Source organism: Talpa occidentalis, unplaced genomic scaffold (assembly GCF_014898055.3).
Source record: "Talpa occidentalis isolate TD23 unplaced genomic scaffold, MPIMG_talOcc4v2.1 talOcc4.6, whole genome shotgun sequence".
Taxonomy (NCBI): Eukaryota; Metazoa; Chordata; class Mammalia; order Eulipotyphla; family Talpidae; genus Talpa; species Talpa occidentalis.
In genome coordinates this window covers 94757511-94782712 of record NW_023604972.1, presented here as the reverse complement: position 1 = coordinate 94782712, position 25202 = coordinate 94757511, and the positions used below count along the sequence as shown (strand labels likewise).

Genomic DNA, 25202 nt, shown 5'->3' with positions numbered 1-25202 from the left:
AATGACTGTTAACTCGACTTACATAATGTGATCATTTCACCATATATATACATAGCAAATCATGCTGTACTCCTGAAACTAATGATATGCCAATTATATCTTTTTAAAAGGAGTAAGATTTGTTTATGAGATTGTAAACTTTTTAAATGCACAAACCTTAGACAAACATTTACGCAAAGCTGAAAGTGAAGCTGAAAGGTATCACAGAAACCACAGTATGAAATGAAGCTGTCAGCCTATGTCATTGATACTTTAACTCTACTTTTAATTAGCAATTAATAGTTTTTTCAGCTTTGTTCCTATTTCTTTTTGAGAAAAGCAAAGATCTCTGACATTTGTCATTTAATCCTTTCAAGCAGTAAAGACATATTGCTTGGAGATTTGTTTATTGGAGGGTACTATACACTGATTAATAAATGAACCTTTACCAATTGCAGAAGTCATTCACATACATTAAACTCTTTGTTTCGCATAAAAACTTCAATATATTGAGAAGATACTTTGTTTATCACCTTTCACTGATGGGTCAATGATACAAAGTAACAAATGACTTACCCACTCTGCAACATCAAAAAAGTCAACCATAAAACTGGCATCACAGCCTCTACTATTGCCAAAACAATGCATCCAAGTAATGTCAGAAAGACTCCATAAGCAACTCCCAAATTTCCTTTCTAAGGATTAGAATTCCCAACTCTGGCTTGTTCTTTGCTTTCAATTTTAGCTGAAACATATGGAAGGCTTACATAAATCATCTTGAGCACTGCAAGTATGCTCAGAATAATACTTATCGTTCTAGTATAGCTTTATGGGGGAAAAGACCTAAAAAAGTAAGAACTAATGAAAAGTTGGCCACAACTAAAATTCAGGCACATAAAATATATCCTATAATTAAATTATGACATTGGCAGGGATTTATATTTGGGCAAAATATAAAATTTGCTTATGTAGAGATGAGGAAAAAATGCAATGGTAGTCAAAATGTTACATCAAAAATGACAGTGTCCAAAAAATGACTAAAAACACAGTCAAGGACTCAGGTTTAAATATTATATCAACTGCTAGGTACTGCACACTATTGTAGCTACAGTGTGTGTGTGTGTGTGTGTGTGTGTGCATGAGCATGCGTGTGTGCGCGTGTGGTAAAAACTTCCTGTCAGTAAGAAGGTGATAAACATAGTATCTTCTCAATATAGAAAAGTTTTTGGTTTTGTTATTTATTTATTTATTTATTTATTTATTTATTTATTTATTTACACAAGCACTGGGTACAGTCAGAAGAGCGGGAGGGTGAGAGAATTCACCAGAGCCACAGCGGGGGACAGAATAGGCAGACCAACGAAACATACTGCTAAGGGGAGCAACGGGCACGGCAGGAGAGGTCTGCATGCCATGTGGGACCCTTGCCAGCGGCCAGGGATCAAACTGGTGCTGCAGAGTCTGCGGGCAGCTTCGCAGCCCAGCACTCAACCACTGCGCCACCAGGGGAGGCCCTCAGTATAGAAAAGTTTTTAGAGGAAACAAAGGTTCTAATGCATGTGAATAACTTCTGCAACAGGTAAAAAATTATAACATGTTTATTAATTGAGACATATAAATACATAACTATTATTAATTTTAGGCTTTTTTTAATATTATGGAAAAAATTATAATTAGCCAACTGGACTCAGTTTAGATGACACTAATTTTACTGACAACATCCAAAGCATCATATTCAGGAGCCAGCTGAACATATGCCATCTCTCCAAAAGTTCTCATCAGGTGTTGACTTTGACCATGTCAATGTCACAAAGTCTCTTCACAGCCTGTCTGATCCCAGTGCTCACTGGCCTGCTCATTGGCCACAATGAACAGAAGAGTGTTGTTGTCTTCTAGCTTTCATGATTGGCATTGTTAAAAGAAATAGAAGATGACATAGAGAAATGGAAAGATATTCCCTGTTCATGGATTGGAGTTAAGATTGTTAAAATGGTCCTCCTACCCAAAGCAATATACAGATTCAATGCAATTTCTATCAAAGGTTCAGTGGAATTTTTCACTGAGAAACACTAATAAAATTTATATGAAACCACTAAAGACACCCAAAAGCAAGGCAATTCTAAAAATAATAAGAGGATGAATAGTGGTATCACAACTCCCAGATTAAAACTATAGTAAGAAAAACAGTATTGTATTAGACTAAAAATATACAAAGAATGGGCCTCCCTGGTGGCGCGGCGGATTGAGCACAGCGCTGTGAAGCTGTCCACAGCCTCTGCAGTGTGGGTTCGATTTCCGGCCGCCAGGGAGAAACCCACATGGCATGGCAGACCTCCCCTGCCTTGCCCACTGCTCTCCTCAGCAGTGTTTTCCGTCCGCCTGCCTGTTCTGTTCCCCGCTCTGTCTCTGGGGAATTCTCTCATCCTCCCATTCTCTCATCCTCCCATCCTCCCATCCTCCAAGTGATAAAAGGAAAATTGGTCAACCATATATCCAAAAGGAAGAAACTACACTACTATCTCACATCATATACAAAAATCAACTCAAAATGAATTAAAGATTGGTTTCTGGGACTTGAATTCTACAGCAAGTCAAATAAAAGCAAAAATAAACAAATGGAACTATATCAAGCTAAGAACTTTTGCACAGCAAAAGAAATTATCATTAGAACAGAAAGACACCTTACTAAATGGGAGAAAATATCTGTACATCATGTATCCAAAGAGGCTAATATCCCAGATCTACAAAGAACTCATACAACTGACCATAAGAATTAGCCTAAATCAAAAACTGGGCAGAAGAGCTAAATAGAAACTTCTTCAAAGAAGAAATATGGATGGCCAACAGGCATACAAAGAAATGCTTTTCATCACTTTTATAAAGGAAATGCAAATCAAAACTATAATGAGATACCATCTCACACCCATGAGAATGGGCCATTTAAAAAAAAAAGCCCAGAAACAAGAAGCACTGGTGAGAAATATGGAGACAAAAGAACCCTCATGCACTGCTGTGGGAACATAAGCTGATCCATCCACTATGGAAAATGGGTTTCTCAGTCTATCACACCTGCAATCCCACTCTTGGGTATCTACTGCAAAATGCAAAAACACTAATTCAAAAAAATAAATGCACTCCTATGTTCACTGCAACACTACTGATAACAGACAAGTTATGGAACTAACCTAAATGCCCAAGGAAAAACGAGTGGATTAAGAAGATGCGGTATATATCTCCCATGTGAACACTACTTGGTTTTAAAAAAAAAGGTGAGATCTTCCTATTTGCATAACATGGATAGAAATAGAAGAGATTATGCTAAGCAAAATGAAACAGAAAGAAACAAACTACCAGATTATTTCACTCACCTGTGCAATACAAAAGAAACAAAACCAAAACAAACCCTAGAAATCTAACTGCAGAATTGAGGCGACCAGAGGTGGAAAGAGTCCAGTGGACTACAATGGAGGATTATCAGTGCTTTGGTGATGGGTTTGAGTTTGGTGCGGCAATATACCATCTGAAGAATAGTGCATCTATACCCATAAATCTTTACAGTGTTGTAAATTTTCTATTTTGATAATGCTCTGCAGTTTAAGGATTAAACCTGAAAATATCTTGTGTATTATAAGAGTGAGAACGCCACATGTTGCTGTTTAATAGCAGTGGAAAAATTTTACTTTTAAAATTAAAAAAGTTGAAATAATTTGTACAATTAAAATTTTTGAGAATTCGCTTGAGTTACCTGAAAGATTTTTAAAAATAACATAATTAAGTCCCGAGATGTTTTCCTTCAGTACCCTGTGTCCACATGATAAGAAACATTATCAGTTTTAATACATTTAATTTCTATAAAACTTACTTTTTTGTGATAAATGCTACAAAGTCCTCTTTCTATATCAGGCAATTTACGTAGATGATTTTCTATATGAACAAACACACTGGTTTCTGAGTGGAGAACTTCAGATACAGCATCAAGTCGAGCATTTATTTCCCTGTGAGAACAGTCAGAGCAATTATCAGATATGATAGGATTCAGAGCATAAACATTTTCCAATCTGAAGCCCAGCAATGGGACCATAGCCATTTAGGTAAACAGAAAGTAAACTCCTTCTCCACATCTGTCGTTCCCAGCCCTTTATCATTTGTATAAAAGAGTAGGTCATATGGGCCTCCCCAGTGGCGCAGCGGTTGAGCGCTGGGTTGCGAAGCTGCCCGCATCCTCTGCTGCACTGGTTCAATCCCCAGCTGCTCCTCGGCCACTGGAGGAGGGTCCCACATGGCGCGCAGACCTCTCCTGCCGCCGGCTGCTCCCCTCAGCAGTGTACTTCGGTCCTTCTGCCTGCTCTGCTCTCCACTCTGGCTCTGGTGAATTCTCTCACCCTCCCGCGCTTCTGACTGTACCCAGTGCTTGTATAAATAAATAAATAAATAAATAAATAAATAAATAAATAAATAAATAAAATAAATAAATAAATCTTTAAAAAAAAAAAAAAAAGAGTAGGTCACATGAAGAAAGCATCAGTTAGGTTAGGCAGAGATTGGCTAATTCGATTTTCCTTTCCTCTCAAGCAACACACATTACCTTTCCCAGCCTCCCCTCTAATTTAGTATGGCAATATACCCAAATTCCAGCCAATGAAATCTGGGTAGGAATGATTAAGCCCCTCTTAGCCCTGTCCATGAAAACCTGCTGTGTTATGTTTCACATATGTTCTTCTCTGATATCTTGTAAGTCACAGGTTGAATCCATCAGTCTGGATCCTTGAGTGAGGCAGAAAACCCTCCACTGCCTTATTTACTATGAATTTGACTTTATATTTAGGAAGAAATAAATTCTTATTTTATTTTAACCACTGAGATTAAGGATTGATTTGCTAAAACTGTAGCTATTCCTTTGGCTACAATAGCTCTACAATGGACAATTACATTTTCTGAGTGACTGACACTCGTAATCAAAAAACAATTCTTCCAGTAAACCAACTGCTACAATACTGAAGATGAGGGGAGTTGAACTAATCAGTTGTTTCACTGAAACAGGCTTAGGTGTGCTGAACCCTGAGAAAAGACTGAGAATAGTACGAGAAAGTCCAGAATCTAGGGCATGAGGAAACATGGAAAGTTGGGATGGCAGGATTTCGTCAATGACTTCACCTAAGGAACAGATCACTCGGGAAGAAATGGTAAGACTGGCAACTTAAAATGGAGACCTGTTCCGAGATATGGCCTATCCAGTACCTTATAAAATCAAGTCCTACATTAGCTATAAAGGTCATGTGTGATATTAAAGACTGTGATAAACACAGTTAGAAATTAGTAGGACACTGGTAAATTTTTTTTCTTTTAATGAGTCAATGAACAAATGAACAAGGGAGCAAATGAAGAAATGAACTGATATTTTGGAAGAAAGAGAGAGATCAGCTACTGAATATACATTTGTGTATCAAAGTTCCATTTACATGAATGTGATGGACAAACCTTACATCAGAATCCTAGATGACTGTTAAAATGAGCAGTTTGCAATTGATTATCTTTACAGCCCCTATAACTATCCAGTGAAGTCATGTCTGTTCATCATTCACACACTAACTTGAGGTACCAACATCTTTGCTCCATTTTTCTCTGTTCAGTCTACACTGTGGAACAGGTACTTGGTTTAGCATAACATGCCAAAGTTTTGTAGGCACATAGACTGGTTATTCCATTTTGGTGTGGCCTCCTAAATCTTTCAACTTCTCTTTCTCTTTACTACCATTATACTAATTTAAATAAAAATAATTTTTCAGGAAGACTACTAAAGCTGTCTCCTAACTTTCCTCCCCACATCTACTTTTGCCACTTTTTCCCAATCCATTTTCCTCAAAGTAGCCTGAGTAGTCTCCCTAGAACCCAAATCTGCTCATGTCATACTTCTATGTTCAGCTCACCAGTGACTTGCCATTAACCTTACATTCAAATCTACAATCCTAAGCTGACCTACTAGACAAATGATTTCTACTTACCTCCTCAAGTCTCACCTCACCTGTCACTCTCTTCCTCTCACTCTAAGTTCTAGCAAGACTGAACTCTTCCAACATCTTGGTTACTTCAATATCTGACACCAGGGCTTTCTCATTTGCTGCTAATCCCTCCTTAAGTCTTTTCCTCTCTCCTATTGCCTACCAGCTCAGCTTTGTTAGGCAAGTAACTACTCTCCCCTACTTTTAAAGGGGCTTTCTAAACTCACAAGATTCAATTTAATCCTTTGTAAGGCTTTTCTACACCACCCTAAGTTTTTTCTGAGTAGAAATCATAATTGTATTTACTTCTCACTTTGTTTTCCACTAGACCATACATTCAATGAGAACAGGGAGCATTTTTGTAATCATAATATATGTTCAATAAATCATGCTCAACTCAATTTACTTCTAAAGATTACATATAAATGAAGAAGAGGTAAAAAAAAATTAAAAGCTAAATTTTCTTTGCATAGGATTGTTGTGATAAAATGAATCAATGTTTTATCCTAACGTTTACCAAAATGTTATACAAATATAAAGTTTTATTTTAATAACTCACTCCTGCATAAATGAAAGATGATACCATTTGGAATAGACTAAGTTGATGCTACAGATGGTATGAGGACAGATAAAATAATGCCATCTGCAAACATATAAGACAGCCTACAAAAATAGCTACTCTCTCAAAAATTACTAAGGTTATTTAAGATATGAAAAGATAAAAACAAGAGGATTTTATTAACCTAAATCATATTTATAAAGTCAACTAGAAGATTTCCTTAAATAGACATAAAACTATGAATTTCTTAGAAAGAGAATGAAAAGGTTGTGCTAAACTGGTTTGCACTCCTTGGAAATACACGATGTCTTTTTTTTTTTAGCCTAGTGAGGTAAAGGGAAAGGCATGGTCGCAATGAATCATTTTGGTTTTAACCCAGCCTTTATTTTTTTAGGTAGAATTTAGGTTGCGAAGGCAGGTGACATCAGTGCAAATCCAAGTCTACCATTTACCAATTATTTAGCCTTGCCCTAGTTTTTCCATCTATAAAATGGGAATAATAATGGTCCCTCATAGGGTTGTTAAAAGTATTCAATGAAATCATACATGTAAAGCACTTAGCATAGTCCCTGGCACATAGTAACTATACAATACATGTTAGTTGTTTCATTATTATGGTGCTCTTTATTTGCTTATAAAATTTGTTTGGCAGATATCACAAACAAAACAAAATAACAGCACTGGGGAGGGAGAAATATAACCAAAAATATGAGCTTGGAAATAACTATACATAGATAAGCCTTAAGTTATAAATGTGCAAAAAGATATTTTGTGCAAGTGAACAAGGAAGGAATATACACAAAACTAGTCCTGGGATTACAAATGCTAAATCTGACTGGTAATAGTGACCTGCAGTAGTGTGTTGAGATTGGTTAGTGGGCTGCAATGATAAAGAATGTCATTAACAATTATAGACATATCTATAACATCGGCAGGGAAAGGTAAAAGGTATGTGGCACTGTTTATCACAAATTCCTCTTCACTGGGGCAGCCACAATTTCACTTTTTCCACCTGTATGCAGATCAGAATGCAAATGAATAAAAATAATTTTTAGTTAAGTTTTTTAAATAAAAGTTTGCATACCTTAGAATTGTTCTTAATTAGCAGCAGTAACAAGATAACTGCAATGAAACAGTATGTCAAACCACCAGAAGAACAATTATGTTGGTGCAATCATGAGAGCTGGTGATTGTGACCAAGAAAACATGAAGTAGCACTGTCAATTAATGATGATAAAGACATTCCAAGAGGCCCTATAGCATTCTACAGTTGATCTTACAAAAGGATACTTTTTTTAAGATTTTTAAAAATTTTACTTTTTTTTTGAAACATCTTGTTTATTTTTAGTTTAGGATTTCCCCGCTCAGGTATGGTCACCATAATTTTCCCACAACTGAAGCACCCACAATCTTCCACCTCAGTCCACGGTGCTCTCCTCCTCCACTTGTTTCCTACACTCTCCTCTCCCACCCCTTAAGGCTTATCTACATATAGTTACTTCCAAGCTCAGATTTTGGGTTATATTTCTACCCTCCCAAATATCTTAAATCTATTGTCAGCTTTCAAAAGTCAGTCTTTCAGTTTGTCTTTGTCTTATCCTTTGTTTGGTTTCTCTATCCCACATAAAAGTGCAACCATCTGGCATTTTTCTTTCTTATTCTGGCTCACTTCACTTAAAATAATGCTTTCCAGTTCCATCAATATTGCCGCAAATGGCAAGAGTTTATCTTTTTTGATTGCTGGGTTGTATTTCATTGTGTATATATACCACTTCTTGACTTATTCATCTGTTTTTGGAGCATTTAGGTTGTTTCCATATCTTTGCTATTGTAAATAGTTCTTCTATAAACACAGGAGTGCAGGTTTCCTTTTGAAATAGTGTTTATGTGCTCTTAGGAGTGGAATTGTTGGGTCATACGGCAGATCCATTTTTACTCTTTTGAGGAATCTCCACACTTTTTCCATAGGGATTGGACCAGTCTACATTTCCACCGACAGTGTAATACAGCTCCTTTTTCTCCACACTCTCACCAACACTTGTTTTTTTTAATATGGGTCATTCTCACAGGTATGAGGTGGTAGCTCATTGTGGTTCAGTTTTGCATTTCCCTGATTAAAAGTAATAATGAACATTTTATAATGTCTGCTGGCCATTTGCATGTCTTCTTTGGAGAAGTGCTTTTTAGCTCTCTGCCCATTTTTTGATTGGCTTGTTTGTTTTTTTATTGAGGTGCATAAGCTCTTTGTACATCTTCTATATCAATCCCTTTTTAAAAGTACGGTATGCAAATATTTTCACCTGTTTAGTAGCATGTCTCTATGTTTTGGTCACTGTCTCTTTCATTGTACAGAAGTTTTTATAGTTTGATATAGTCCCAGTTGTTTATTTTTTCCTTTGTTTTCCTTGCTACTGGAGATTAGTCCTCAAAGATGTTTCTGAAGTTTAAATCATGGAGTGTGGTGTCTCTGTTTTCGTCTGTGTTTTATTGTTTCAAGCCTTACATCCAAATCATTTATCCATTTTGAGTTGATTTTTGTGTATAGTAGAGATAATAGTCTATTGAATAGTTTCATTCTTTTGCATGTGGCTGTCTGTTTTCCCAGTGCCACTTATTAAAAGGTTTTCCTTATTTCAGAGCATATACTTTGCTCCTCTTTATACATTAGTTGTCCATAAATGTGTAGTTTTATTGCTGGACTCTCAATTCTATTCCACTGGTCTATGTGTTTGTTTTTATTCCAGTACCAACATGATACATTTTAAGTTAATGAAAAGAAGACACCTGAGTCATTTCCTTCCATATGACAAAAGAAAAAAATGTTGGAATTGAGGTCCTGGTTGACAAGGTTTCTTCTTTACCTCCTAAGACCCAAGGACTAAATGTGGGTGTCAGAAGAGTCCTTCACATTTGAAGATGCACTGGATGATGACGTAAGTATCTGTTGTGTGTGGCTGCCACTCAGAAACATAGTGCATGACCTATAGCTATTGCCATTGTAAGGAAATGTGGTTGAGTCTGTACCTGCAGTTGCTATTTGTGGAGATGCCACTATAATTCTAACATAACATTATTTGGAAGAAAAAAGTTAAAATACAAACTGCCGGGGAGAGGTTGATTTTAGTTGCTTGCTTGTCCTACATTTTTACTGAAAGATTTTCTCTAAAGACAGATGATATAAAGTGAGTGAATTAAATTCAGATATTAACACACTGGTCACACATTATAGCTAGACCAACTACCAAAACAGCTTTCTAGTGGAAATAGGAGAGGGCCTACAATTACTGGCATCTTTGCTGCTTCACCCTTCACACACACCATTTGTGTATTCATTTAATGAATAATTACTAAGTGTTCACAATGTACCAATCACAGAGGTAGTGGGAGATGGAGAACGAAAGTGTAAGAGTGTGACAGTGGGAACTAGCATGTCACTGAGGAGTTTTGACTTTAGTGAGAATGACTGGAACCAAGAGCGAATGCTTGAAATAAGGCCAGTGGGAGGAAGACTGATTAGATGGCCATTCAGTAATCCAGAACAGTGACACTAATGTTCTCAACTTGAGGAGAGGATATGGGGATGAAATGATCACACAGTTTTAAGAAATATCAGGATGGTAAAGTTAACTAGAGTAGTGACTGAGATTAAATAATGGAAAGAGACAGGGAAGGAATAAGTTGGGTAATGAGAAACTCTATGGTGCCATTCATAGATATGATGTTCATAACTTTACAGATCATGAAGAAATGTTTTAATTTTCTTATGAAATGACATTGTAACGAACTATTCTGAATATTTACCTTGTGGCAAATTGTAAATCACCCAATAGCTTAGTAATTTGTATTTCTTGTGTTCTAATGAAGCATTTTACCAACAAACAAAAATTTACCCTTTTCAGAATATTAAATAGTACAAATTTTGACAGCTTCTTTCCATTATCAACTTAGAACACAAATGTAAGTCTTTAAAAAGAGCATTTATGACTTGTGCTTTTGGTAATGGTAAGAATGGGTACTTTCAGACCAACCCTGTCACTGAGGGCAATATAAAAAGCCAAATGAAACAAAAACACATTGATAAAAGCATCAAAGAACAAACTGGGAAGGAGTAACTATACAAAGCAAGAATGTTCAGAAATAATCCAGCAGTCAAGTCACTGAAGAGATATGCCAGAAAAATCTGCTGTAAAATAAGCTTGCCTCAGTGTAAGGGTGACTTGCAGCTTAAGTTAAAATCATTTGGAAGAACTAAAACATATCAAACAATGAACTTGAATTAAGATGATCTCAGACTCGATAGTGTCACCAAGACCTTGAGAGACTCAAACAAAGATTTTCCCAGGGAAAAGACACCTTCATCTTAGCCCTCTATTATTCTTAAAAGAAAATTTCCAAATAATATAACCAGTATAACCAAGATAATCAAGCACAAAATGAAACCAGACTGAGTCAGAATCAACAGAGACAGCAGAAAATATGGACAGACATACTGGGGGACAGACTGAATTATAAAAAATTACAAAAAAATACTAAAGAAATCCAAAAGAAATCAACAAAATGAAGCATAGAACGGGTGGGAAAATTAGAAATCAAGACAGTTGTGTAAATGTTTGTTGCTTTTACAGGTGACCTGGCTCTTGGTAATATTTTTATCTCTGACTTTGTGACATATAGTTTCACTACTAGTTAACATTAGATTTCCTGGTTTTTTCCTATTGCATGTTGGATTCATTGTTTTTTAAACCTAGGACTCACACCTTTCATGAAATATGAGAAATTCTTGTTCTTTATTATCATTTTGAATATTGTTTCTCTTCCCTTTTTCTCTAATTTTCTTCTTTTGGAAATGAGATAATGTTATGTTGGCACACCTAATTTCCTATCTGTCTCTCACTCTTTCATATCTTTTATCACATTCTGTGCTACACTCCAGATTAATTTCTTCAGCTCTTATCTTGCATTTCAGTTACAGTATCTATGTTTAGTCCACCCATTATTTGTAAAAGTTATATGCTGTTCTTTTTAAAATAAATCTGATCACTTCTGATGGCATTTTTTTCTGTGCTCATTCTTTTTCTCTTTTGCATTTCTTTTAATATTTGATGTTTATCTTGATAATCCCATTATCTCAAGATCCTAGGATTCTAATTCTGCTATATATAACTTCTGTTCATTCACACTCATGGTTACCTTGTTCCCATGTATTTTGTAATCATAGCCTGTGAGACTATGGTTGAACTGTTTCTTTGGGGTTCCTAGGAAACTTAGACTGAGAGCATATTCCTTCAGGAAGAAATGCTTTTGCTTCCACTAAGAATGCTGGGCATAATATTTTTAATGCATTTCCTAACTTGGAAATGATCACACAGATCATACAAATTGGAATAGCAAACCTGATTGAGGATGGGCATGTGATTAAGAATTCAGGGGGATATTTCCCCCGATGAGACTTGACCAAGACAGACATATTTTCCCTCTTTACTGAGATTACTGTCCTTTTAGTGGTTTATGTTATTATACAGTTTCCCTAACTAAAATGAACAAAAGGCCTTGGCTCCTGCTACCCACAGGTTATTTAAATGCCAGTCCTTTTGATTACCAACATTTGCAGTGGCCTGGTGGCAGCTGCAGTGTCAATATTAAGTCACTTTCATTTTCAGCTCCTTTATCAATCTTTTCTTTTTTTATTTTATTTTTGCCCCAAACAAGCTTAACTATGTTCTGAAAGGATGCTTGCTAAACTTTGTGCAGCATATCTAGGTATTTCATGTAAGAAAGTATCTTTATGACAGTAAAGCCACAGAAAATGAAGTCTTCCCACCATTTTAGGGAGCTATAGTCTGAAAATCCTCACCAAATAAGGCATGAAAAATGATGCTTGCAGAGCCAGCATATCTCTTCTGCATTCTCTCCTGTTTTCTCATTCTCAGCCCATGAAAGTCACCACTTACTATTATGACAGAAGTGAAGGTGTGGTAACAAACACATTTTTAAAATTCATTTACGCTTTGGTTTTCTAAATGTCTCACACTGAACCTCTTTCAGATTTCTACTGTTACTGCTTTAGCACAGGTCCTCCTAAGCTCTCCATAAACTTGCCGAACTGCCTCCCACCAACACTTTGTCATCCCCTCACCCCAGCTCTGATCTGTCACTCTTATGCTCAGAATCATTGTTTTAACTTTCTCTGGCTACCAACTCCTCAGCTTAGCCTTCCTATCCCTCTTCCAAAAACAGTACCATCATCTCTACAGTCCCCCTCCAGTATGTTACTGATGACCCAAACCAACTGGATAACTCCGCTTTCAATCTACAAGCAGGCTCATCCTTGAGAATAAGAAAAAAAATCCCACAATATTAGACAGTCTATTGCCAGATGCAAAATAAAATCTTCCCCAATTTAAAAATGAGTTTTTATAAAACTTGATAACCTTAGCTTTAAGGAAGCTAACACACATTTCACAAATTTAATATAATTTCAGACTAAACAAAAGCAAAGAATTCATTTTACCTTAATTTAAGGAGTGGTTGGATCACCCACTTCTTTAACTTCCGTCTCCCAAATGAAGTTTTAGTGTGGTCTAAAACCCAAAATAAACTCCCTTTGGTTTTCATATCAGTCTAAGAAAGACCAGAAAACAAGTTTTATTAATTTGACAATTGACTGTGTACCAAAATTACTAGCTGTTCATGTGTTCTAATTATTCCACATACCCACATTTCAAATGGCAAATAAATTATAGTTCATAACAGGTGCCCATTTATGCTTGATTATATATATATACATGCACACACACATATATACATGTACATATTTACATAATATAAAGTGTATTGATATTTTGCACAGAAAGGAACAAAAAGACTGTAGTTTTTGGTATAGTGTATGTTCAGTTTTTGGTTAAGAATAAATTACTGAGATGTTTCTTTTAAAATACAGGTTTGTATTAAGCATTTAAAAAATATATTTGTATACTTTCCTGCCTTGGGTAATACAGTGAAGATGACTTAGTTTTCCTTTGGCAATTCAGTCATGCCCACTGCCTAAGGGTTCCCATTCTAAAGCCTGAAGTTCTAATGATAACCCTAAACAAGAATTAGAGATAATGTATCTGCAGTGCACTCTAACAGTTTACCCTGGAAGTTTCACTTTAACTTTTTTATTAAATTCTAGTAAAGGTTTGTATAATTATGTTTTGTTACTTGAAAGTTGAATCATTAAAAAAATGGCAATTAATTTCAACCAAGACTTCATTGTATTACAAAAAATCTGTTAATAGATTTAGATCTTATATGGGAGATAAAATTGCAGTCTTCACCTGAATTTTTTAGCTTTTTTCTTTTCCTTCAAACCAACAAGTAGGTTTTTACCTAACACCTATGTGCTCAGCTGTATGACTGTCAAAGATTTAGTAAGACATGGCCCCTCCCTCAGGATACTTACATCCAAATAGGGAAGAAGAGACTAATAATTAGGAACAAAATGCCACCTGGTAGAAATCATACATAGAAGGTGTGATATAAGTTCCCCAGGCTCTAGTTCAAAGCAAAGTGCACACAGAAGCTGCATGGTCACAGAAGGCTCCTCTGAGGATACAATGGACAAGCAGAACACACCAACAAGCTAGGGCAGCTCAGATCTATAGCAAAACCATCTATTCAGAGACAAGAGCCTAAAACTTGATTCATAAGGGTCCAACGAAGGGGAATCATTATCCAATTACCTGGCATCCTTGAAGATGCAGGCCCACACAAGAGAGGGAAAGGTGGGGAAGACTAAGTCCTATATACGTTTGCTTTCCCTGACACCCATTACTCCTGATACCCATTTACTCCCTAACACCCTCCTCATTACTCCTTTCCATTACTCCATGTAAGGGAGGCCAAAGATGATAGGTAAATAAAAGCAAAAGATGTTAACTCTTAGCTTCTTTTTCTTACAAGGGCCCAAGCTCTGATAATGAAAAGAATTTTAAAGGGTACACTTTTGTTACATATGATTTTTGTCTTAGGGATTTGCTTTCAGAACTGACTCCCCCATAGCAGCATTTGAGCTGGGAGTATGTGGCAGAAGTAAGGAAAACTTAGAAGGCCAGCACTGTGCCTGCAGGCCCTGCAAGTTCATCATTATCCAAGAAAAGTCATTTTAACTCTACTCCTTATTTTCTAATACATGGATATGTAGAGGGAAAACAAGAAACACTTGTAAGAAAGATTCTCAGGGCCTCTCCGGTGGCTCAGTGGGTGAGCACTGCGCTGTGAAGCCGTCTGCAGCCTCTGCAGTGCCAGTTCAATTCCCGGCCACGAGGGAGAAACCCACATGGCGTGGCAGACTTCTCCTGCCTCACCCGCTGCTCCCCTCAGCAGTGTCTTCGGTCCGTCTGCCTGTTCTGCTCCCCACTCTCTCTGGTGAATTCTCACCCTCCCGCGCCTCTTACCTGTACCCCAGTTCTTATATAAATAAATCTTTTTTTAAAAAAAAGAAAAAAAAGAAAGATTCTCAACTTATGGATTATAGAACAACAGGATAAAAATGCTACTGAATGAAAGTAAGACTAACTATAGTATAAAAGGATAGCCTGGGAGAAGGAGAAGAGAAACAAGTTGATAATACACAAATTGAGGAGTCAGGAAAATTAAATGTGTTCACTTTCATTCACAAATGTAATAAATATTTCTGAAAAGTTTTAGACTATTTAACTCAGTTTAGCCTTTCCATTACTAAAATGACTTGGAAATGCTTTTCATTTCTATGATATTATGTTACAGTAACATTAGTTTTACAACATACTATTCCCCATTTTCTAAATGAAGGCAAACATTTTAATGTTTTCATCACCTTCCTATTCTTCAATAAAGGGCAAATAAAATGATGAAAGTTTGTGAAGTGAATATTACGCTACAGTAAAACTGAATTATGACATAACTTGCTTTATATACTGAATAATGAAATTAGACTGCAGACGTTTCAACAAAAAAGTTAAAGGTAGGCAGAAAAATATGTAACCAAGCAGACATATAAGATCTGTTTCATATTAATTTTTGAAGATTATGCCTTTTTAAAGAAATATTTGATAAAAGAAATTTTCAGGATAGGCAAATCACTTCAATCATTAAAAAGTTTAGTTTCTATGGTTCCCAAAATATTCCCCATTTGGAAAGAGTTTATAGATTTTACTCTCAAAAAAGTGAGTGCTCCAGTTATCAATAAATTGGTAATAGGCAGAGCCATCATATAAAATATTATTTTCACCTGCATATCTAAGAATACTTACCTTATTTCAATTTTTTTTTTTCAAAACCATTTTGTACCAGCTAGCCTTTATGTTTACCTGACCTGATTCTGAAGGATTTCCAGATTCTTTAATGTTGTTCCATTAACTGTCATAAATTCCATTTCCCCTGACAACTGTTTAAAATTTCTGTAAGAGAATGAAATATGAACCATGATATTAAGTGTGTGTATATATGTATTTTTTTAATTTAAGCACTAGAAATATTCAAATAACATTCAAATAACTATCAAAAGCTAGTCTGTAAAAAAAAATCAAACCAAAAGGAGCAAAAGGAATAGTCACTAGGCTATTATATCCTTTGGTGCTGGTGCTGTTAGACAGACAGATGTGGAAGAAGGATAGCTGCTTGCACACCAAAAACAAGAAAAAGGAAGGGAAGTAATGGTAACAATTTCTTTTTTCTTTTTTTAGTTTCTAGAAATAGAAGCAAACATTGGCAAATCAAGTGGTGGTATCTTTAGGAAAGCTATGCAATTAGCTAGAAAAACACGTTCAGATACTTAAAAATGTCCTCCTTGTTCTTCTGCATGAGATACTTTCGCATGATAGAGACTTCAAAGCTTTTGAACAAATTACTCTATAATTAACAACACATTAATGAAGCTAATGTTTTGGTAGAGTATAAAACTGAAAAAGTAGCAGAAATTATTCCCTTAAAGCTCAAAAAACTCACATTCTCCTTATATCCCTGTAACTATCCCAAACTAGAATAAATGTTCAATAAATTTCAAATAGATATGAGCACTGAATTGCATCATGATTGACAAATGTATGTAAAATATCAATTTTGTGATTATTAGCCTTTCATTAATAAGTATATTAATCAATGCATCCAATTCATTAATTGTAATGCATACAAATAAATTTATACAGTAATTCAATTTTCTTTATAAGCCAGTTCTTAGGATTTATATTAACAGCATTTACAGACGATGGCTTATTTTTTAAAGGCAAGAAAAATAATGACAAGTCACTAAGCTACTTGGAGGGAAAGCACGAGTGTTTGCATTATAAACCTGGTCACACTTAGCATGGCAGTAATAAATTTTAAATAAAATACAGTTTCCTGTGATAGTTATGGAAACAAGCTCTCATCTAGGAATCTAGAGGCAAATATCAGAGCCAGTGCTCAATGAGGGATGCCTTTACTTCTCCAACCAAAAGCTCCAACCAAAGCTCCAGAACCCTAAAAAAGGAATAACTTACTGCATATATTAAGATCACTGCCTAGAAGTTAAACACTGTCACTTGGCAGTGTAGTTTATCTGCCAAAGATTTGACCTAGCTTCCACAGAATAACTTGTTAATGATTTTCAAGGGAAAGCAATTCCAACTGTATTATAGCAGATATGGGTAGCCCCTTCTCCTCTTTTAGCAATTAATGTAATTTGCTTTGCATTACAGCAATTTATGTTCTTCTGCTACTCTCTTTAATAGAGCTCAGCTCCTTAGAGGCAATGGCTATTTGTAGCTCATAGATTTTGCAGCATCTACAGATCTAGCATAAAGTAGATGTTCAGTAAATGTCTGCCATCTTCCTAGGATGAAGCCAGTTTGGGCTTGTTTGTTTTTTTTGGATCATAAAGCTTAGAAAGGTCAGTGAAACACTCAAGGCAATAATAAAATACAAAACAGTATTTGCAGGAAGAAACAACTGGCTACTGGAAAGGAACTCATAGTTTCATGGTAAAAGATACAAGCTGGAAGGGCTGATAGCTTGGACTCTCAGTTGATATTTAACCAGTTTTCATGTGCTTGTATCTAACTCACCTACTTCCCCTGTTTTTGAGAGATTTAACCTACACAATTAACACTTGAGCACTTTCATCAGATACAAACTTTAAAGTGTTACTTAGCTGACATGAGAGAAAAAATAATCAAGAGCCCACAATCCAGCAGTCTTTCCTAAGAAATCATCTCAGCTATCTATTTTTACTCCTCATAACAAACAGAAGAACAAGAAAAATAACTGGCATTTAAGATGTGTGGACTGCCTAGAAATATCACTCAGCTGCCTTCACCTTCACAAGAATTTGTAAACCCAACAGTCCAGCCCTGGAAGAACGGTGCCTTACGTTTAGGAATCTGAAAGTAACCCCAGTTCCACCAATTGCCTGAGGGTTTCATCACCTAACTCCAACTAAAAGAGAAATTCTGCTCTTTACCATGCCTCAAGTGAACACCTAAAGCAAAGCACTGTTAGAAGAGCAAAAAGACTGAGCTGGAATTTTGTGGCATTTATAAACTATAGAAAGAAAGGTGAGAAAATGTTCTCACTACCTTTTTTTGTTCCACTGGTTTTGAAACCAGTCATTTGCTAGAAGGTCAGTTGCCAGCTTTTAAATCTCTGAACTCTATAAAGTTAATCGCTCTTTTAAAAATCTGTCTATATTAATAGCTATCCACTTTTTCTCCAACTTTTTATGGTCTATAAGAAATGAAACTAAGAATAAGAAAGGCAGTGAACTTTTATGCATTCTCTTTAATACTACTTCCTAATTCCACTTCTAAATACTACTTGCTAATTAACTGTACTGTAGTCAAAACTGTAATACATTAGTTATCACGAACACAAACTGAGAGAATTCTTAAGGATTATATCAATACTTTATATCACATATTAAGAATAATTTTAATATTCTTCAGCAACAATACCACATAGTTCATGCTTGCCTCTGAATAGGCTAGTCTATCAATAGTAGGTACATTTCTGAATACAGTTCTTATCAAAATCAATTTAAGAAATATTTTCAGTATAACTGTGCTTCTTTTCTAATATTTAAGAAATCACTTACTTGGGTTTGGAAAGCATCTTTTCCAAGTTAAATTCTTTGAGGTATCTTATTAAGGCAGCCAAAGAGCAAATAACAGGTTTCTCCAAGTTAATGATACCAGAAAAACTTTGAGATGCTAAAAATCAGAATATATACTTTCATTAAAATTATTCACCATCACTGAATACAAAATTTAAGTTAAATAAAATGTATTTTATGATTATTGAAATATTAGACAATACCTCCTAAAACTGCCTTTTGAAAGAATGTAGAAGATTATGAATACCTAGGGCATGGACAAAAGCACATTTTCTGATGGTGAAATGACTCTTTTTTGGAGAGCAGTGACACAGCTTTTAAAAATGTAAAATGCTCATCAACCTTGACCCAAAAATACTCCAAAATGTAAGGTAAAGATGTACATGCAAGAAAGTGAGTTGAAAAATCTTTTGTAATAAATTAAAAAAAAAAAAAAAACTACAGAAAACCTAACTGAGCATCAACAGGGTATTAGCAAAATAAATTTGGTAAGTCCAGATTATTACACAACTACCAGGAGGAATGACTATCAATTATCTGTACTGATATGGAAAACTTGATAAAATATAGAATGTATAATCATTCTCTTCTCTCACAAGGAATATTATAAGAGCTTTCCATCTGGTCTCCTAGCTTTAGCCTTGTGCGGTATAGTGTAATGTTAACAGACAGCCAAAGGAATCCTTTTTAAAATATAATTCAGATCATTTCAATACTTTGCTTAAAATACTCCAACTTGCTGAAAAAAAAGCTGAAGTCCTTCCACTATTGACATCTCCTCTTCATCTCTGAGTTCACTTCCTAATATTCTCCCCCTTAGTTACTTTGTTCCAGTGCACAGCTCCTTGCTATTTCTTAAACATGCCAGGCACTTAAGATACCTTTTAAAAAATATTTATTTATTTATTTATGCATACAAGAACTGGGGTACAGGCCAGAGATAGGGGAGAGGGGTGAGAGGATTCACAGGAGATAGAGTGGGGAACAGAACAGGCAGATTGACTGAAAGACACTGCTGAGGGGAGCAGCGGGCGAGACAGGAGAGGTCTGCTACGCCATGTGGGTAGCTCCCTGGTCGGGGATCGAACTCCCGCTGCAGTAGCTGCAGATTGCTTCACAGGTTGCATCTTTTTTTTTTTTTTTTTTTTTTTTTTATAGAGGCATGTTTTATTTATTTATTTGTTTGTTTGTTTGTTTTTTCATTTTTTTATACATGCACTGGGTACAGTCAGAAGCGCGGGAGAGTGAGAGAATTCACCAGAGCCAGAGCGGGGAGCAGAGCAGGCAGAAGGACGGAAGTACACTGCTGAGGGGAGCAGCGGGCGGCAGGAGAGGTCTGCGCGCCATGTGGGACCCTCGCCTGGCGGCCGGGGATTGAACCTGCGCTGCAGAGGCCGAGGGCAGCTTCGCAACCCAGCGCTCACACAGGTTGCATCTTAACCCCTTGCGCCACCAGGGAGGCCCCACTTAAGATAATTTATTCTATTGACTCTGCCTATAACACTGTTCTTTCACAAGTCTGTGTGACTTTCCCTCTTAACTACTTCAATTTTTGTTGAAATCTTTGTTCAAGTAAAGGCCTTCCTTTGCCACCCTATTTAAAATTCACCCTATTCCCTGCCTTGTTTTTTTCACAGCACTTACTACCTTCAAATGCACTCATTTCATTGTACTTCTCCGCCTATTAGAGGGTAAGCTCCAGAAAGGAGGAACTGTGTTTTATTCCTTATTGTATGTGCAATGCCTCACACTTAATAAATACTCAGTAAAAATTACTTAAAGGAATAAATCAAAGTTACATTAAACAAACAGAATTACATTTGTATGGTTGTTATGTACGTGTGGACTTGTATATAAAGAATTCTTAAGGATATATATCAACTGGTAATGGTTACCTTTCAGAGTTAAGGTGGAAAGAGCAGGGAGCAAGTTTGAGGGGAGGGGACAGACTTCTACTTTTTTGTCCATACTCACCTATGCTTTTTTACATTTTTACAATAAGCATATATTACTATTAAAAAGAAGACTCCAAAATATGATCTACAGGGCCTCCCCGGTGGCGCAGCGGTTGAGCGCTGGGTTGCGAAGCTGCCCGTGGCCTCTGCGGCACCGGTTCGATCCCCGGCTGCTCCCCGGCCACCGGAGGAGGGTCCCACATGGTGCGTAGACCTCTCCTGCCACCCGCTGCTCCCCTCAGCAGTGTACTTCGGTCCTTCTGCCTGCTCTGCTTCCCACTCTGGCTCTGGTGAATTCTTTCACCCTCCCGCGCTTCTGACTGTACCCAGTGCTTGTATAAACAAAACAAACAAACAAATAAATAAATGAATAAAATACATGCCTCTTAAAACAAAACAAAACAAAACAAAATATGATCTACAATCAGTAATACAAAGTATCTTAATTTTAACTAGCTTTTTTAATAAAACCAAGGTATAAAGAGTTAACAAAAAACTTTCCACCTCTAGTGAGAATCTCATCTTTTAAATTTCTTACTCTGTTCCCCAGGAAACCTGGTCAGCTGAAGAGCCAATGTGTTACTATGGTAGCACTGTAAAATTTTAAAAATGACCTGATATCAGTATATCATGAGAACTGGGAAAAATGATAAATACCTGACTCCAGAATTTTGGCATCCCCGGAGTATTCTACCAGTACAGTGAATTCTTGTAGAAATCTCAGCAAGAAACATGGGTTCCTGAAGGGACCTGGGGCTTCTAAGCCAGGGTAGGTCCTGAACTCACCTGATCAGAATCTCCTTTCTTTGCAGCTAAATTGTCACTAGGGGAGGAGAAACATACTCCCAAAGGCTCTGCAGACTGCTACAATGTCTGCTGTGAGGCTTCTTCCTAACAACATGTGCCCTGAAACTGGGTTCTCTGTCCCATGTCCTTCTAAGCGAATCTGATGCCAAGAGTGGCTTATGATAGCCTTGTGACTTAGTATTCAGGTGAGCTACAGATGACAATCCCCTGATGATACAGCAAGACTGGTGTCAGAAATGAATTATTGTCACAGACTTCTTTCAATTTGGTAAAACAACCATGATATAAAAGATATGGAGAGAGAAATGTTAATAAGACAATAATGCCTGGAAGGTAGAGTAGAGCCAGGGAAGGAACCATTAAATCTGTGGTTTAATGATAAAAGCTCTATATCATGTGATAAAGGATAAAAATGGACCTTAACATAGCTGGACTGTCAAGAATGGAGCATACAACAGCAAAAGAGACAATAACAAAAACAAAGAGAAACCCCACCAACTGGGAGAACATTTTTGCATCCAACACTAATGATAAAGGACTGATCACAAAAATCTGCAAAGAGCTGATGAGACTCAATAACAACAAAGAAAATAACCCAGTCAAAAAATGGGCAGAAGAGCTAAAAAGAAACTTCTCTGAAGAGGAAATGCAAATGGCCAACAGACATATGAAAAAATGTTCAACATCACTTGTAATCAGGGAAATGCAAATCAAAACTACCATGAGATACCATCTTACACCAGTGAGAATGGCACATATTAAAAAAACTAGCAACAACAAATGTTGGCGAGGGTGTGGAGAAAAAGGAACTCTTCTGCACTGTTGGTGGGAGTGCAAACTGGTCCAACCACTATGGAGAGCTGTGTGGAGATTTCTGGACCTACTAAACATAGAGCTTCCATATGATCCAGCAATTCCACTCCTAGGTATTTACCCAAAGGACACAGAAACATCAATTCCAAAGAACACCTGCACCCCTATGTTTATAGCAGCTCTATTTACAATAGCTAAGCTTTGGAAACAGCCCAAATGCCCAAAAATAGATGACTGGATCAAGAAGATGTGGTACATATATGCTGTGGAATATTACTCAGCATTCAAAAAAAATAAACACATGCAATTTGCAGCAACATGGATGGCGCTGGAAGGGATCATGCTCAGTGAAATAAGCCAAAAAGAAAAAGAAAAATACCGGATGGTCTCACTCATAGCAGGAATCTAGAAAACTTAAATAAGGGATCAGGAAAATGAATAACTATAAGAAAGTGAAAATCAAAATCAACAAAAAACTATGAACCAGAGACACTTTTTGGGGGGTGGGGGCCGGGAGGGGAGGGATTGGGGTCAGAATGGGGCATGTGCAGTTGTATGGGGGAATATAAAAATAAAATTTATTATCTAAATAAATAAATAAATAAATAAATAAAAAGAATGGAGCATACAGACCAAATCAAATACAGTTACCTGGGGGCCTCCCCTGGTGGCGCAGCAGTTGAGCACTGGGCTGTGAAGCTGCCCGCAGCCTCTGCAGCACCGATTCGATCCCCGGCCAATGGAGAGCATCCCACAAGGCGCAACAGACCGCTCCTGGCACGCCCGCTGCTCCCCTCAGCAGTGTGTTTCGTCAGTCTGCCTGTTCTGTTCCCCGTTTGGGCTCTGGTGAATTCTCTCACCCTCCCACACTTTGACTGTACCCAGTGCTTGTATAAATAAATAAATAAATCTTTAAAAAAAAAAAAAAGTACAGATACCTGGCTGAGGAAATGTGAATTAGACAAATAATGGCTCCCTAATATATTAAGACCCTTTCACTAATACTATGGCATTTAAGTTCAGGCAATCAATCATTGAAGTGCTAGTATTCATCAGGACATTTATCCAAACACACTATAAAACTGCAAAGAAAATAATGGACCATCTTTAAAAAGAAGCAGAAAGGAAAGCTGGTCAGTCACTTACTCTTTTCAATCCAATGAACGTGTTAAAATATCCTGTTACTAAAAGGCCGTAAGTAAAAAGGAAGCAGTGTAGTGGTGTTTTTGATGAACACAAGAATAATGAGCTCTTCCCTCTATTTCTTTAGTTATTAAGTAATAAGCTAGTTTCCATTTAATTCAAAGTCAAACTTAACACCTTTATCCAAATCTCAACTAGTTAAGTACACATGGCTAACATGTATAAAACATTTACCTTTGATGTCAACTACATCTTTCGCGTAAAACTCTGTAACCACTTGGAATGCATGACTGTATTCAAAATGTGTGTTATCCATTCTTTCTACTCGAATTCTGTCATCCCGCACACTGAAAGAAAAAAGTGAGATTTCAAACATAACTATCCATAATCTTAAACTAGTTGTATTTAGGCCTTGTCTTGATCAAAATTAACAATAAATAAACACTTATTCCTTATTTTTCTCCTAAAATGAAGAAAAATATAGACCTGTTTTGCTGTCAAAAGGTGCATTTCACAGAATGAAATTAAGAATTATAATTTTTACTACTGGCATTTAATATCCCCTAGCACATTGTGAGTACTTTACATGTGTATTAGCAAGAATTCAAAGAAATTATGGTCAATTACTTTAACAAATAATAACGGGAGAAAAATGGAAAGGAATCAGTGCCTACTAAAAAATATTATACAATTTATGAAGTAGTTTTGTTCTCTCTTCTCCAAAACAACAAACCCTCTGAATGTATTTAAGCTTCTCAACACAACTCAATTCAACCAATTTACAGAAAATAAAGAGGACCATGTTAAACTCTATAGAAATGTGATGATCAAGGTCCAGGCCAGGAAAAATAATTTAATTTTTTCAACAAATATAGGTGTGTGTGTTGGGGGTGGGGGGAGGTGGAGAGGGAAGCTGTATATAAACAGGCTTTCTTTAAAGGGGATATTTTTAAAAGAAATTGGTAAAATTAAACTATAAGGATGCACACTTGGGTGACAAAGCTACAAAGTAAATAATTACAATGCTAGTGGTTTCAGGGACCTTTCTCTATATTTTTATGTTATATTGTTTCCCATATTTGCATTATATCAATTTTTTTGAAATAAAACATAAAGGATTCCACTATTACCTAAAATTGACATACTCCTGAAACCATTTTTTGCTTTATACTTTAATCAAGAGTTCATTTTATTCCATAAGCAGCTACCAATGTTCCATCATCATTCTGAATTTAAAAGTATTTTGTTGTCAAATACATTTGGAAGTACTAACCTAGTAATACGACTAGCTTACAAGGAATATTTTTATGTGGTGTTTCATGGTGAGAATGAGCTTTTCTTTCTCTTGTACACATCAACAGAAAATGAGAAAGGTTGAAAAGTAACTGAAAAACAGAGTCAGACAAAAATGATTAATAAATTTTCTAAAAACTGGGTATAACTCACACGGCCATCTGAAATTTAGTAATATCTATGCCTTGAGATTGTAAATGGCCTGGAGTAGGAAGATAACACAAACCAGTTAGAAAAAACTGAAATGAGTTACAAATACAGCAGTGTACTTTTATATTAATTAAAAGATTGCTCTGAGTATTCTTTGAAAAAACTAAAAACTTCCTTCTTATATAGCTAAGTCTTCTATAGTTCCTAAACTAACCCACAGGTTTTAACACCTGGCTCTAATCTTATTCCACACATTTCCCTACACCAAAAATATCTAATTTACTCAAGTTTCATTCATATGAAAATTTATAAATATCCTTTTGAGTTTTCTGTTTCTTATGAAAAATTGTACCAAACAAATAGTAAGGTTCTTATATAGTACATCAAAAGAAAGA

The 25202-nt window shown here is 36.2% G+C and overlaps 1 protein-coding gene across 5 annotated transcripts in view; it reads right to left on the bottom strand.

Annotated features, from left to right (window-relative positions):
- Positions 1-25202, bottom strand: part of MSH3 (mutS homolog 3) — a 177556-nt gene that overhangs the window by 108404 nt on the left and 43950 nt on the right. For all 5 annotated transcript variants that reach the window (XR_008549251.1, XR_005128842.2, XR_008549252.1 and 2 more), the window contains exons 9-13: positions 23599-23711; positions 18629-18743; positions 15875-15959; positions 13049-13158; positions 3842-3974 (exon numbers count right to left, since the gene is read on the bottom strand). Coding sequence is in view for 2 of the 5 variants with exons in the window: in XM_037529984.2 (XP_037385881.1) it covers positions 3842-3974; positions 13049-13158; positions 15875-15959; positions 18629-18743; positions 23599-23711 (556 nt within the window). In the remaining 3 variants the exon portion in view is untranslated. The remainder of the gene's footprint in view (positions 1-3841; positions 3975-13048; positions 13159-15874; positions 15960-18628; positions 18744-23598; positions 23712-25202) is intronic.